The sequence below is a fragment of the Chelon labrosus genome, assembly GCF_963514085.1.
Source record: "Chelon labrosus genome assembly, chromosome: 9".
In the NCBI taxonomy this organism is placed as follows: domain Eukaryota; kingdom Metazoa; phylum Chordata; class Actinopteri; order Mugiliformes; family Mugilidae; genus Chelon; species Chelon labrosus.
The window spans coordinates 23,156,201-23,172,890 of NC_140359.1; the positions used below are offsets into that span (position 1 = coordinate 23,156,201).

The 16,690-nt window shown below is 44.7% G+C and overlaps 2 protein-coding genes across 2 annotated transcripts in view; both read left to right on the plus strand.

The window, feature by feature from the left end:
* Positions 1 to 462: 462 nt before the first annotated feature.
* On the plus strand, positions 463 to 11,292 carry LOC311493238 (post-GPI attachment to proteins factor 6-like; the record flags this gene model as incomplete). Its single annotated transcript, XM_084551797.1, has 4 exons — positions 463 to 470; positions 7,140 to 7,385; positions 7,785 to 7,992; positions 11,121 to 11,292. The coding sequence occupies 4 exons, from the start codon at positions 463 to 465 to the stop codon at positions 11,256 to 11,258; spliced, it is 600 nt and encodes a 199-aa protein (XP_084407923.1). The 3' UTR covers positions 11,259 to 11,292.
* A 453-nt stretch (positions 11,293 to 11,745) lies between these two features.
* The window catches only part of LOC311492803 (transmembrane protein 8B-like), a gene marked incomplete at its 3' end in the record, with an annotated part of 31,186 nt that continues 26,241 nt past the window's right edge, over positions 11,746 to 16,690 (plus strand). Inside the window, exon 1 of the mRNA XM_084551216.1 lies at positions 11,746 to 12,224. Coding sequence (XP_084407342.1) covers positions 11,921 to 12,224 — 304 coding nt within the window. The 5' untranslated portion in view covers positions 11,746 to 11,920. The remainder of the gene's footprint in view (positions 12,225 to 16,690) is intronic.

Below are 16,690 nucleotides of genomic sequence, written 5' to 3' on the forward strand. Positions count from 1 at the left end.
GAGTTTAGAGGCTCTTAATTGCAGCAATAATCAGTGGGTCGTTTCGAGGTCTCCTCTTTTAGGAGGGGGAGTTTTCTTTTGTCCAGCCTGAATATCTGACAAGCTTTGCATCTGAGCAGTCTGAGCAAATTGCCAGACACAGACAGATACTCTCAGCAACATCTACTGTACGTGTAGACAGTGCACTGCATCTAATAGGATTTAGAGGAAGCTGAAACCAGTGAAAGACGTTCCCACTACGGCAAATCAGTCAATTCCGCCTTGAAAAGGTCAAAGGTCTAAATCCATTCTGTGGCAGCGCCTTGCAATTTCTCTACACCCGTGCTCCGCGCGAATTAAAACCGTTCATAGAGCACGTTAATGACACAATCGTCGACCGTGTCTGCACCTAAAGAGGAATACTACGGGTCATTTCAGTTGCAGACAGTGAAGCTGCACGCTAGCGGTGGTGATTATTCCGGTATGGCAAGGTCGGTCATGCACAATGGGTTGCTACGCGTGGGCTGTTGCGGGGAATCTGGCGATCCATACAGCTTTGAAGAAAATGTTGACTGCAGCTGACGCTACACCATTATCTCCATAGATCACATGAACTCAAACCCTTTATTTCTGTTTCCCTCGCCGCGCTATTCCACATCTTTTAAGAAAGCATGTACACAACCCATCCTACGGGTTTTCCTTCACTCCATTTAACACCACTGCTCGTCTTTGCCTTCCTTTCTTTTGACGTTGTTATTTGTAAGCCTTCATTTTGTATGATGATGGGAGCAAATAACTGTTGGAAACGGCCTCAACTTGGCACTCCTCCGGTTAATAAGCGAAACAAAAGCTCTCAGTCAGCGTCAAATTAATGTCTTTATGAGAGGTAAGTTGGTTTTCCCAGATTTAGATCAATAAAATAGCAAATTACAGCTGTTATTAAAGATTCAAACCGTGGTTTTGTGGCTTTTCTGAGACTTCCTTCTGTTTACCTTTCATAAATTAGATTTGTTCAGAGCAAACTTGTGTGTAGGTTGCAGCCTTAATGAAAAACCATGCAGACTGGGCCTGAACTGTGAACGTATCCGCCTGCTGAACTAAAGTTTGTCGTTGACTTTAGAACAGTGAAGTTCGCTTCTTGGTGTGTCGGGTTTATTGGAGCCTTTGTGACTTGTGCATTTTGCATTTTGAAAGCCAAACCAGTGGTGACGTGGCTAGGCTCCTTGAATTCTTGACATCTAAGACGTTTATTCTCAGATAAGCCATTAAATCATACCAAACCATCTCTACAATATTCAATTGGAAGAATTCTAAGTGTACTTCTAGGTGCTCATGGCACTCACGGCTCGTGGACCAGTTAACTCTTGTTTGGGGACCGTCTGACCCCATATCTTTGCAAATCTTTTTCCATTTCACATATTTTTATTCTTTTATCAGATTCAAAAATGCATCCGTTTGACACTGACATTGGCGGTAGGGGTTATTTTGGCTACTTTGGAATAAAAATTTACTCTTTATTTTGCCAAAAATGATTTCACAAAGGCGTGTGCTCCTATATAAAGTTATCCTACACTGTTTTTGGCAACAGCACCAGAAACCCATTCTGGATTTGTGGCGCCACCACTCACAGATATACAATTTAAAGACTTTTAAAACCATGCCACTGCTATAAAATCACATAAAATGTTTCCATTAAACTGTGAAGGTGAAAAAGAAGCAATGTTGGGACGGGTCAAGTCCTCTACATCCCCTCCTCCTCCTCCAACTTTCTGTCCCGGGTCCTGCTGGAGAAGAGGAGCCTGCAGCCTCCGGGAGCAGCTGCAGCCTCCGTCGTACCCCTCGCTCGTCCCTGGCGTGCGGCGGCCCCGGCGCTCGGGGGACGGGCCTTGTGGTGCAATCTACGTCGGCGCCGTCCCCCGGACTGACGGGGCCGGAGGTCCAATGAAACGCGTCGACATATTGAGGTTGTCAAATCAAAGCCGGAGAGGAGGCGCCGTCCCGTCGTCGTCCGGATTACGTCATGCACAAACAGCTGGTCGCTGGCAAATATCTGAAAAAATGTAGACCAGCGCAGCGACTGAGGACTGCAGCCGGGCTGAAGCCCCTCTCTAAATATTTGGCTTTTAACGATGTGGCAGCTGGAGCGTCCGGGCTCAGGATGTAGCCTCCCGAGGCTCCTCTTGCTTGTTTACACCTTTCTCTGCGCCCTCGGAGGTGAGTGCTTCCCGTTCGCCTGCCTTTTTTTTTTTTGATTCGCGGGGAGCTGTTCCTTTTGTCGGGGGTGCTGAAATCTTCCGAGCGCGAGCGGCCAGCGTCGCGTCCGGTTTCTGCTCCGAGCGCAGTCTCGCTCCTAACATCCACAGCTGCTGATGCTTTTAGCCTCGACACTCTGACATAAAATTATATATATATAAAATAAGAAAATTTAACAAAACGCTTTTCATCAGCACGGAGTGGCTTCAGTTCAGCGTCACGCACGGGAAAGGTTGCTGCTAATTGTGGCACGCAACGCACTGACAGATGCTCCCGTAGGTTGTGGGCTACGATACCCAGGAGGTGAATGTGACCACAGGACAGACAGCACACCGGGCTCTCATTGTTGCTGCCTTTGCTTCTTTTTTTTTTTTATATGTTTGTTAGTCTTTGTTTGTTGGAGACAAGTTAAGACGCGCTGGCACAGTACAAAACATGAATTGGATGATCAGATGTTCAAGTTAAACCTCATTTTTCCCATTTTGAGTTGGAAATGAACTGATTCAGCTGGATGTAAGGTTAAAGTTAAGCTTTTTATTCATCTTACAGGCGATCATGAGATGTGAGCAAAAAGTACAACAGTTTGTGATTAATAATTTGTCCGTGCGCCCTTTCAAAAAGAGAAATCTTACATAGAGAGGAATCAGCGGGGTTTCATCCATCCTCCCAAGATGTGTTTGCCGCCGTTAAGACTTGAGGCAGAGCAAAAAACCTGAGAGCTGAATTGTGGGGCAGCGGTGAATCCATATACACCTGCAGCACACGCTGTGCTGGCCGTGGTCACAGAGGACCTTAAATGTCTGTCTGAGGATGTCGCCGACTTGTTGCCGTTTTGCTCCACCAGTTTTGGTAAATCCCTCCACTTAGCCGGAAATCTCGGTTCACCACTTGACCCTTTTTTTTTTTTTTTTTTTTTTTTACCCCCCCCCCCCTCCTCTCTTGCCTTTCTGGGGATATAAATAAGCCGATATCACAGTGGTGTGAGAGACTCTTACACAGAAGAAAAAATTCAGAATTGAACACTTTCTATCCTCTATAAAATGAGCCATCTTGATAGACAGTTAGATTCTGAAAGCTCGGTTGTGAACTGTGAACATTGGCGCCCCGGCTCTGGTGTGTCAAGGTGGAAGGTCTGGTAACGTTAAGGTCCGTGCGTCGTCGTCGAGGCGTTTGTTCGTGGGTGTTTTTTGCAGGTTGAAGCCGAGGACGGTGCGTTTAACAGGGACCGAGAGTCTTAAAGAATGAGCAAGTCCCTTTTAATGCTTGTTGTTCCAGATGGTTCATTTTTAGGGGCTTCTTCTTTTTTTTCCCTCCCTCCTTTCTTATTTTTAGATTTTAAAATCTTACAAGGCATTTTTTTTTTTACCCCGGCTGCTCCAAAATAAATAAAGTTTAAAGGCGAGGCAGCTTAGTATTCAGGCATAAAGCTCATGTCGAGATGACAAAAAGTGGGATTATGTCTATATTAAGCCTCTAACCGAGTAAAACAGTGGTAGGGAGGCGCTCATTGAGGAGATTACAGAATTCACAGGCGTGCTGTAAGAAAGCCTGTGAGCACTCTGCTGCCTTTATCTTCACATGAAGCGTCTTTATTTAGCTGGCAAGCCAACAAGCGTATTCAGATATTTTGTCATGTTTACACCTTCACATTGAGTCTAGTCCCCGTGTGTGGCTGCGTTGGATCGTCACTGAGACGGGCGCTGATTTCCTCTTTGGAAGCAGTTCCTTTTGGCAGAAACGTGTGTTTTATTTTTTTGCGTAGAGGTCTGAAAATAGACACACGCCGGTTTATTATTCGTGCGGTGGATGTGTCACAACGGTCTTCGGATGCTGGTGCGTCTCCAACGCCTTGTGAACTGAGCTCATCTGCCTGTATGTACCTTGAACGTTAGAAATCAGTAAGAATCAAAAATGTCATGTGGGATATCTGTCCACAACAAGGCGGTGACATGCAATAAATTCACCCTGTTTCACAATATCCCTCTAATTGCAGTCCATGAACATGATTAGCAAGTGACTATAAATAGAACAAATGATGTACTGAACCCTGTCAGCACTAAATGTATTATATAGCTCTGCTTTTGAACTCTTCTCATCAAGCACATCAACGCAAACAGCAGATGTGTAGCTTTGGTTTGCACATTTTATCCGTCTTTGACTCCTTCATAGAGCACCTTCATGTGTACTTTCAAACAGGATGCATAGCCCCGAGCCCTGAATGAAACCCTCAACAGCATTTCATCGACGCAAAACGAGCAAAATCCTCCTCCCTCCTCAAATTAAAAGCTAAAATATGAACAATAAACGCGAACTTGTGTCGCAAGAAGTTGATTTTCTCACTTCCCACACCCGGTGACCATCTCGCGACTCAGTTTTCAGGATCTGCTGATTTAGAGAGTGCGGCGAAGGCTCATTTTTTGATGATAATTGTGACTTTTGTGCAAACGCGGACTGAGGAATGTGGCGAGATTTCTTATGAATGGCGTAATCACTGTCCATAACCGGTCTTGATGTCCCTTTAAATGTTTTTCTCACCGATGAGCAATCAGCTGCGGGCGTTGACTTTTAGCGGGCTGTGATCCAGAGCTTGGATGATGTGCGTCTTCCTAATCGGACGTACGGCAGGCTTGCAGGAAAGCCCAAGTGCTAAACTCTCGCTCTTTGAGATCCAGACTGTGACCCCAGCCACTGTCGAAGAGCCTTAATGGAGAGAGGGCTCCCATATAATAATGCAGATAGCCTGTCCAGAGGAAGGCACGGCAGAGTAAAATAAATGCTCGGAGCTTTGTAAGAGATTAGGCTGCAGCTCCTGACCGCGAGACATGCTGTATTCTTTTCAGTTTCTGCTTCCTTATTCTGCGTCTTTAGTATTCAAGGTTGCCTTCATAGGTGAGAACCGACACAAGCTTTGAGTGCTGAGGGGGGTGGAGGGGTACACAACACGTTAGAAAACAGAGCACATTCAAGAAAGCCTTTCTCCTTCATGCATCTGGCACCTCGGTGCCCTGACGGTGAAGAGGGTCACTTGGTATTCATTACTCCGTGTGAAAGGCAGATACAGTTAGAAAACGTGCAGCAAATCACAGGATTAGTACAGAGTGCTTTCTTAACTTCCCAATCAGAAAAGCGTTTTATTATTGCGGCAGATCCAGAATCGCTTGGGTCACAGGGACATTTATGGACGTTATGAAGCCACAGAGACTTCAGGGAGAGTCAAACGTCTTATCAGTGGGTCATAGAAACGTTAACAGTTTTTAGAGGTGCAAGATTTTCATCCTCAAAACAGTGTAATGTTATTATGCTGTGCAAATTGCAGGTGAGGTAAATGATTCACCCCAGGCCTTGTAAGTGCAGATGGTAGAAAAAGGTTTGACATGCGCAGTGACAAAGGGAACGTGCCGCAAACGGGAAACGTTCTCCCACAGCCAAGCGTCGAGGTGCCTCCACGTCGCTCCTGTTAAAACTCCTCAGCCTCCTCTCTGCTGTTGGGCTCGTGTTTATGTTTGTGATAACACTTACCTGAGAGATGCTTTATGTTCTGGTGCGGCAATTAACTGACTCACACTCAATTTCCCCCAGTTTCTGCCCACCCGCTGGGCGTGCTTGATGCCAGCCGAGCTCCTGTAGGTAATGTGGCAGATTACACCTGCCGCTTGTTCCGCCGCTTTTATATGCAGAGAAGCTTTTGGCGGATGTAATCCAAGGATTTGACATTATGCAGGACGCGAGTGAGCCTGCACGCGCGCATCTCCCTCGGCTGCTTTAAAGCGAGTTGCGAGTCTGTGATCGCATATGTAGATGATCTGGCTCTTTGCGCGCAGTTTGCTTGGTTCAAGGAGATGCTTGTCGTTGTGGACTTAAGACGCCGTCTGCCTCTGTGCTGTTTAGTGGAAGTGTTGTAGTGACAAACTGGAAAAAAGCCACAATAGTCAGTCATCATTTATGGCTGGTCACGTATGTGAGGTGATTGGCCCAGTCTGTGGTTCAGACTCCAATCTGTGGACAACTAGTGAATACACCGATCAGGCATAACATTACGACCACTGACAGGAGAAGTGAATGACATTGACCATCTTGTGACAACGCAATGTTCTGCTGGGATCTTTTGGACCTGGCATTCATTCGTGTGGATGTTACTTAGACATGTAGCACCCACCTAGACCAGACCAGGCACCCCCACCCCATAGCAATGACACTCCTTGATGGCAGCAGCCATCCCCAGCAGGATGCAGCCTGACACAGGCACACACACAAAAACACTTTAGGAACAACTAAAAAAAAAAAACATGAAGAACAGCACAAGGTGTTGACCTGGCCTCCAAATTCACTAGATCCCAAATTGATCAAGTATCTGTGGGATGATCCACATCATCCTCCCCTCAAAGGCCCCCCCACTAACAGCATCCTATTACCAGACACCACAGGACACCCACAGAAGGGCCATATCCATTCTCTGATGAGTCACAACTGTTTTGGAGGCACAAGGGAGACCTGCACAATATTAGGAAGGTGGTCATAATGTTATGCCTGATCGATGGCATGAAATTTTGCACAGATGATCTTCTCTTGATCTAGTCTCAGGTGGAAGTTTACACTCACCTTGTGAAATATGACACAAACGTAGCATGTTAGAGCTAGCACTGTAGCATTTTGGCATGCTAACACGCTAAACTGAGATGCTAAACATTATGCCTGCTTAAGAGTACCAGCAGCCTAACCCTAACCCTAACCCCTGCAAACAGTTTCAGCAAGCCAATATACTGAACTAGTGAATAATGTTCCCACGTACATCAGGATGTCACTGGATGTGTCTGCCTTTATCTCAAAGCAGAAGTACAACACTTCTTGATCAAACGCAGACAGGCTTTTATCCCCTAAACGGGGCGTCTCTCGTGCAATCCTCGCAGAAGTAGCCCTCGCAAACATTCAGGGACGCTCTTCCTTTGGTGCTGTCTCTCCACAGATTGCCTTTTCGTGACCGAATACTTCACCCGCACGCCTCGCAAGCTGAACGCTTTCAACTCCTTCGCCAGTGTGGAGCTGTTCCACTTCAATGTGCCTGACGACACCATGATGGCCGTATGGAACCTCATCACCTTCAAGGAGCAAGGGGGCACGTTCGGGGACAGCTGCCCCAACCGCAACGTGACTGTGTAAGACAACGGGTTCTCTCCATTCCTTAAAACCTTTTGTTGTTTTTTTTGCATCTAACTGTGAGCCAACTGTAGCTGGCAGCCTCGACATATGGAGGCATTAGCCGCATCAAGCTTTTAATATTGCCTGTCTATTTTTATCCTGCCGGTGAGCAGGTGAATCTCCTGCGTCCCTGTGATGTTGCTGATGATTGACGGTTGTTTCAGATATGTACACCATACCATTAATGTTCAGAATCTGAATTATTCATATTATAAACAGGAGAAGCCACCTGTGCCCAAGCTGTCAGCTGTTCCTATAGACGAATTTCAAATTCAGCAGATGTCTAGAGTTGTTTGTGATTATTTATTTTTTTTCCACCTAAGAGGGTTTGAATGGTGGCTTTTTGTGATTAATAGGTACTTCAGGTCTGGCGCTCCTCCAGTAATCAACCCCCTGTCCACACGCTTCCCCGGGGACACAGTCGTCCCAGGGTCCTTCGCCGTGACTCTGACCTGGACTCTTCCAAACCGCACGACGGGGGCGTTCAACGTGACGAGCCCTCTCCCCGGAGACTGGTTCCTGGCCGCGCATTTACCCAAGGATGAAGGCAAGATTTCAGTCAAGGTGAGCCCGGGCATTTATCACTAATAAATGACACAGGTCTGAGCTCTGCTGAGGAAAAAATAAATCCTAGTATTGAACCAGCAGAGCAGCATAGACATTGTTACAGCCTTAAATGTGGCAAAGAAATGCAGAAATCCCAGATTCAGTATCAGCTGTTTAGAGAAAGAAATTAAAAACGTGATTTCCTGTTGTGCTGTGCATCACCCACCAGTGGCGGCTGGTAAAATTAAAGCTTACTTAGATGAAAGTGTTATATAACATAACCTCAATAATCATTTCTTATTCCTGTGGTTACTTAACTTCTCTTTATGATTAAATAGAATCAGACGAAAAGCCATGAAAGTAGACACTGGGTATTATTAGTATTCCGGCTCGTGCTGCAGAGCCCAAAGAGGCAGAACAGTGTCAGAGAGTTTTTCTTCATCTCATCATGTTCTCCTATTTGGCTGCATAAACACCTGCTGATTTCCATTTCAGGCAATTTATTTGTCACTTGCACGGCGTTCAGTTGTGGCTGGCAAAAGTGCACCTGGAACACACAACAATCAAAAACATCATCAAAAAGTCGCCATCAACACGAGATGTACAAAAGAATTGGTTTGCTTTGGGGTGGAGGGGATATGGTGGAACGGACGCCACCGTGGCTAAAAAAATCAAAAAATAAATAAAAAATGCGACCAGCTTCCGATGACACGCTTTACTGACGGATAAATAACATACCTTTTCCAAATTCTGCTTTCTGATGCAATTTTCTAGCAGGCGAGCGTGCTTTCATTTCAGAGAGGGGTACACAAATGAAGGCAGTGCAAGCAGAACAGGGGGTGCACTCTGCATTCGGTTAAATTCAGGACTTGGCACAGCAAAAAATAAAGACGCAGCAGGAAATACCACATGTTTCTCTTTGCACACCAAAGATCGTAAAAATTCACGCTACCGTGCACGTGAGCGTGTTTGGGTAATTCCGGGAACCCCTTCTTTGGATTATTAGACTTCCACTGCACCTTACAGTAACTCATTAAATGTAAGAGGTCCAGGACAGGTCTCCGTCCATATGCTTCTTCCCCCCAATTCCACATCAAGAGCAGGTGTTTCATATCCTGCGTGAGGTTGTTTCTGATCACACTGTTCACAAAAAATGAGGAAATTGGCTGGTAATGCCAAAAATATATTAATTGTTTTCCATCTTTGCGATTCTAGCTGTTGTTTGTCGCCACGACAAAGCATTGGGCAACCAATTTCTAGCGTCTGGGTATCAGTAATCCTGGTTAATATAAGCTGAAGTAACACGGAAGTCAAAGAAATGATGGTACAGTAGTTAAAGGGGAACTACTGTTGTTTACAACCTGGACCTTATTTCTAGCATAAAATAAAAATTTTTACTCACCCATATAACTTTTGTGTTATTTGCACTCCTTCAAGAGATAATTAGATCAGTGTATATCCATATAGTGGGAGTGAATGGGGCACCGAAACGCAGCCTCTAAATAACGCATTATCTGCCACGAAACTCATTTTGCCAATATTTTGCTAGTGCTATTCCCCGTTGAGTCTGGAGTTACCTTTTATCATCATCTGTTCTGTTATCTCAACGGGTAATAGCACTAGCGTACGATAACAAAATATTGGTGAAATAATAATAATAATGTGTTATTTAGAGGCTGTGTTTCGGTGCCCCAGTCACTCCCACTATATGGATATACGCAGATCTAATTATCTCCCGAATAACTGCAAATTACACAAAAGTTATATGGGTGAGTAAACGATCATATTTTATGCTAGAAATAAGTTCCAAGTTGTAAAAAACAGAAGTTCCCCTTTAAGTGAAAAAAGAAGCTAAATTATTAACTCTGCGTAATTTGATTAACAAGAACGGTCTCCCATTTCATTCATTTTTTTTCCTCTCACTTATCAATTATTTAAAAAATATCTCACTGTTTTATGGTGGTAATTAAAATCAGAGTTTGACACAGCGTCCTGGCGGCGTACAGTATATTAGACTTCTGTCAGATGCTGGCTTTTTCCGGTTAGCTGATGGCCTCGGGCAGCCTGTATGACATTTATTTTTAAATTAACTGCAATGGAATATAGTTCTTCCCTCCCATATTTAACGCGTTTGTTTGTTTTATCTAAGGGCCGAACACATCTTAGCGTATAAACCACTGTCTACTGTCAATTCAATACAACGCCGCTAACTACAGCTTTGAAAATATCATACCAGAGAGTTCGATGACGTTGCGTTCATTGTGTTGTTTTTGCAAAGGATTGCATTAGCTTGTTCAGGTACGCCTAGTAAACTGAAAACCTCGCCATGTACCCCGGAGCTGACCCTAAAATTGAACTGTCTCAGTGGGCAATTTTGACTGAACGAGCAAAAACTGTGCAATTAGTCCGGGGTTTCACAGGGGAGTTGTACGCCGCTAATGGAGTTTAACATCTGCCGAGGAAAATAAACCGGTGTCTACATCCTTTTTGGGGTAAAGATGGTCACATTTAAAGCCGTTGAACGCCCATCTAAAAGCTGTCTGCGCTCATGGAGCAAAACATTGGTCCTCGGAAACCCATTTTGGTCGAGCCTTAATTAAAACGCAACCTGCTCTACAAGACGCATGTGCAGGTCCGGCTGACAGGCCGTAATAAATCAAAGGGTCACCCCGGCAGCTCCCAGACTAACGACACGCCACGGTAATTGTGGCTCGAGCAGGAGGGGTTAGTGATCAGTCGACAGGAATGAAGGACCTAATTTGGCATTCACACCTGTCCTCTGGAATCAGCCGCAAAACGCTTCTGTTGCTTCCCCAAACAAATTTTACAGCCGATCGTGTGTAGGAACGATGCACGGTCGCCTGGCCTCTAACTCATTCTGACTGCTCGGCTCATCTCACAAAGTAATGCACATCAGGCATTAATGGTTCAGAACAACACAAGTGAAATAGTGGGTGCATGTTACGCCGTGTGGCAGCGAGGGGGAGGACGGAGTGATATTAATCCAGGAGGCTGACAGGCTTAATGCACACAGTCCATTAGGAATTTTTCAGCCAGTTTGAATGATATCTAATCTCCTCCTTACCAGCTTTTAAAAAATATTGGGGAGTTAACCACCCAGGCCACTGCTGTGTTACTGTTTGTAGGGTCTCTCTGAGGAGTGCCAGTATCTGTTCCAGCCTCAGCTCATTGTCCAGAGGCTGATTGGGATTTCGGTGCTTTATCCCGGATACTTCATCGACCAGATGATCCCAGTCCATAACAGATCTGCACTCTACAAGTAAGTCTTCTTATCTGAGCTTCCAAAAACCACGGGGTGAGCGCGGATCGGCTTTGAAATTATGCGCCGGGTGAAAAAAATGCATTTATTTTTTTTTATTTTGCACAGTCTAATTTTAAGTTATGACTTTCCTGGAGCCTCCTCTATAAGCTTATCACGCATTTTCATTATAAAAAGATGCAATTTCAGTGTGTGCTTATGGTTTGCACACCTTTATCAACTTCCCCTGCTTTGAATCCTGCGAGCAGAGCAATATGAAATTCTTTCAAGGTCCTTTTTTTTTTTTTTCTTCTGTGCCTAAAGGAAGCTGTGCATGAAAAGGAATGACGTGAAGGGAATCTAAATGTATATCATTTAAACAGAATAGATCATATTTACATTTAAAGGAAGATGTTGGCTTTTAGTCTTTGTTGTGTGGATGTAATGAAAATTATGTTAAGATGTAAAGCACTAGTCTGGAAAAAAAATTTCAAAAAGACCATTAATTCAAATTAAACTCGCATTATATGAAAGGGAGTTACTATAAAGGTAATGCTTAAGAACAGTAAGGTATAACTATAAATAAGTAAGTTTACGACTTCATAGGCATGCTGTACTCTTCCGGGAATAATATACACTCACAGGAACGCATTAAATATACAACAGTGTTTTACATTTTGCTGCTAAATGCCTAAATCATGTGTCTTTGTGTGCCTGCGCAGAGTGTTCATCCCCAATTATATATCAAAGGTGAAGGTTCAGCTGGTAAACTGCAGCACCAAGAACAAGAGCAGCGACAGTTGTCCCGTGGTGCTGAAGATAAGAGCGCGGGCGCCGCCGGTGCATAACTCAAGTGCCCTCGACTGCAGGGAGTGGAACCCTTGTGAATTACTCACGCTTGTACCGGCCTGGGAGCAGTGGTACTACATCCTGGTGGAGAGATATCTGAGTAACTCAGACGTCTACTTCCGCATCGGGGTGCAGGTCACAGGTGAGTGGGTTCTGCTGGCGGAGTGTGACTAATGAGCCTTCAAGGCTTTTGTTTCTGGTTGGGGTTGGGTTTACAGCACAGTTAAAAAGGCAGGGCGCGCTGTCAGCGCAATTAAATAAACAAATAATAATGATAAGACATAATCGATGCGGCTGTTCACTCTTCATTTCAATCAGCTTGATGGGTTCAATTAGAAAACGATATAATTTAATTGTTTGGTTGAACGGCAGCCTTTTCCAGCCAAAAGAAAGTAACGAGATAAACTTTAAAACTGTAAAAAATAGCACAGGCAGAGAAAATGTCAGCAAACTGACTCAGTTTCTTATCATTAGCTAACATAAGCCACTGTTCCCTAGCGGTCTTTCCAGACCTAGTGCTGGAGTCTGACGAAAAATCACAATGGATTTTGTATCTTAAACACAACAAGTATGCTACATCGCCAATCCATCATCAGAATCAGAATACTTTATGACACTGTGTTCAAAGAGTCCAGCTCCTCCCCTACAACAGCCACACACTTACCACATGCTTGATTGGAGGATGTAGCCACGCTCAATTCTTCAATTCAGAACACGAGCCTGGTACCACGCCACATGGATTTCATTATGGGGCGTGTTGGAATCGATACAGAGAGAAAAAAAAAACAACCCGTGCACGCATTTAGACCTAGGAAACCAATCAGATGACAAATTCAACTCAACCGTGCTCAGATGACATATGTGACATACACTGTATTGCCAATAGTATTCACTCACCCATCCAAATAATTGAATTCAGGTGTTCCAATCACTTCCATGGCCACTTTTGTATAAATTTAAGCACCTAGGCATGCAGATTGCTTCTACAAACATTTGTGAAAGAATGGGTCGCTCTCAGGAGCTCAGTGGATTCCAGCGTGCTAGTGTGATAGGATGCCACCTGTCCAACAAGTCCAGTCGTGTCAGTGGTATTATAACAAAGTGGAAGTGATTGGGAACGACAGCAACTCAGCCACAAAGTGACAGAGCAGGGTCAGTGGATGCTGAGGCCCGTAGTGCGCAGAGGTCGCCAACTTTCTGCAGCGTCAATCACTGCAGACCTCCAAACTTCATGTGGCCTTCAGATTAGCTCAAGAACAGTGCGTAGAGATCTTCGTGGAATGGGTTTCCATGGCCGAGCAGCTGCATCCAAGCCATACATCACCAAGTGCAATGCAAAGCGTTGGATGCAGTGGTGTAAAGCACGCCACCACTGGACTCTAGAGCAGTGGAGACATGTTCTCTGGAGTGACCAGTAACGCTTCTCCATCTGGCAATCTGATGGATGAATCTGGGCTTGTTGGTTGCCAGGAGAACGGTACTTGTCTGACTGCATTGTGCCAAGTATGAAGTTTGGTGGAGGGGGGGATTATGGTGTGGGGTTGTTTTTTTAAGAGCTGGGCTTGGGCCCTTAGTTCCAGTGAAAGGAACTCTGAATGCTTCAAGAGGTTTTGGACAATTCCGTGCTCCCAACTTTGTGGGAACAGTTTGCGGATGGCCCCTTCCTTTTCCAACATGACTGTGCACCGGTACACAAAGCAAAGTCCATAAAGACGTGGATGAGCGAGTTTGGTGTGGAAGAACTTGACTGTTCTGCACAGAGTCCTAACCTCAACCTGATAGAACACCTTTGGGATGAATTAGAGCGAAGACTGAGAGCCAGGCCTTCTCGTCCAACATCAGTGTTTGACCTCACAAATGTTCTTCTGGATGAATGGTCAAAAACTCCCATAACCACACTCCTAAACCTTGTGGAAAGCCTTCCCAGAAGGCTGTGAAGAGATATTAAACCCTGTGGATCAAGAATGGGATGTCACTTAAGTTCATATGCGTGTAAAGGCAGATGAGTAAATACTTTTAGAAGTATAATGTATGTCCATCAAAGCATAAAGCCCACCAACTGATTTGATTTGCCCCGGCAGAGCCCAATCAGTTCTCAACGGAGTGGCCTGGGCTGTCATCCAAGACTTTCATCGTAGCTTTAGACCAGATAGAGTAACTTTAATTATGTGATATTCCACCAAGAACTGAGATCAATTTACCTGATCCCTGAAAGTCCCTGAAAAATAAAAATAAAAATAACACCACATTTACATATCACATCAAAAGCCGCAGAAATCTAATGATTCTTTTCGCCGCTTGAATTTTCCACGAGGAATCAAAGGTTGCTTACCCTTTTTTACTCATTAGCTTAATGTCACGACGCCGTATTTTAGCACAGTGGTGAAAATAACTGACGATATTTTATTCACATGGTTAATTCCCATCAGGGTTTATCACACTGTGAGGTTGCACGCCGTTTTGTAAATGAGACTTTTACTTTTTTTTTTTACCAGTTTTGCCAATTAAACCAATTTGTTTAATGATTTATTAAGGGTAATGTGTTAGATTCCTATTTTGCCTCGTTATTTTCAAATAAATTGTGATAGCGTTTATTGCCGCAATCTGTGAGCCTCTTTTCTTTTTTCTTAGCTTCCAGCTTGTTTCATTATTTTCTTCATGCTGCTTTAGATGCGTAATTTAAAACGACGCCAGGGCGGCCGCTATGAATCCGGGAGCTCGTAAATTAGGCCAAACGAAAGAAGCTCAAAGTAGATCTCTGCAGCATGTCATATCCTGTATCTGAAATGACACAGTGCGGCTTTCAGTTTGCACAGGTGGTCTGCGTCTGAATCCGAGATGCACAGATATGTGAGGCGTTTGACTTTTGGACCTGTGTTGTGTTGGGAAGAGGGAGTTGGGAAGAGAGAGACCAGACACAGTCGGTGGACCATCAAGAGGCTAGTTCAAGCAAAGTCCGTGGCCCGAACTGTAGTGATTCATACACCGCTGCTAAGAGGCCAGAGATGCCGTGCTTAAGTGCTACGTGCTGTTTTTTTTGGGGGGTCGTTGTGGAGAGCAGAGATATTCTTTTATGCTCACTCCACGGGGATGGCTCACAAATCTGTGGGAAGTCCACTCCCGTGCAGCAGTCCCCTCCCTCCGCTCCACGCTAGCAGAGTGCACTTTGTCGCCATGGCAACACAGAGACTAATTATTCACACACTGTCTTCTCTTCTCGCCTGCCAGGCAGATCTTACTTGACCTTTTGGCGGATTTAAATTGGAGAACACCTCAGGTTCAGGGAGGAGACCATCTGGAGCTCTCACCTTCTCGCGCTGCCTTGTTGTTGTTGTTGTTGTTGTTGGTTGTTGGTGGTTGTTGTTGTTGTTGTTGTGGTTATGAGCCGCCTCCGAAATGTGTGTCTTTGCTCGGATTCAGTCCGGTTCGCTGGTTTCACGGTCGCTGGCTAGACGGAGTGAGGCGGAACTAGGTTGCACTTTATTATTTATTATTGTTGTTTATGCTCCATTTTCACTGCAGGTGTCCTGGCCTCAAGAGCTGATTAGACACCGGGGAGAGTTCACGTCTTATGCTCTGTATTATGGCAAATAGAAGCCAATTCTTTAACTCAGGGATGTTATTAAAAACTGTATGTTTACACAGCACCTCCTCCTCCAACCACCCACAGACATACATACATATACACCGATCAGGCATAACATTATGACCACCTTCCTAATATTGTGCAGGTCTCCCTTGCGCCTCCAAAACCGCTGTGACTCATCAGAGAATGGACATGGGCCTTCTGAGGGTGTCCTGTGGTGGACTTTGGGTCCTATGGGTTGAGGGGAGGGGCCTCTGTGGATCATCCCACAGATACTTGATCAGATGATGAATTTGGAGGCCAGGTCAACACCTTGTGCTGTTCTTCATGTTTTTTTGAGTTGTTCCTAAAACGTTTTTGTGTGTGCACCTGTGTCAGGCTGCATCCTGCTGCCATCAAGGAGTGTCATTGCTATGGGGTGGGGGTGCCTGGTCTGGTCTAGGTGGGTGCTACATGTCTAAGTAACATCCACACGAGTGAATGCCAGGTCCGAAACATTCCCAGCAGAACATTGAATTGTCACAAGATGGTTAATTTTATTTACTTCTCCTGTCAGTGGTTTTAATTTCGTGGCTGATCGGTGTACATGCAGTATATGGAGCTATACTAATTTTACACAATTTTATTTTTTTACCTAAGTTACTTTTGTCTCTCAATCCTGCAGTAGTCGGTATTTTGGTATTTTTAGGAGAGCCCCCGCATTCTGAACGGACATCATAATACTTCAAACCCTTCCAGAGACAACACTATGCAAACGAGGCTGAGCTAGAAAAGCCTTTGAAATCCTTTCCCCTTGGGGATTGACGGTATTTGATGTTACTTTGCCAGTTGCCATCAATGACCATTTTTGCAGTGAGTTGCTTTGTGTTGAGCAATCACAGTGAATCTTTGTCTCATTAAAAAGCAGCCAACTGAACTTTGCTGTATACATTATGGAAGCCAGCCGAAGGGGATCGTTTCAAACATTTACAAACAACACGGTTGCTTGGCATGCATAATTGTGCGAGTAAAGTAACTAACTG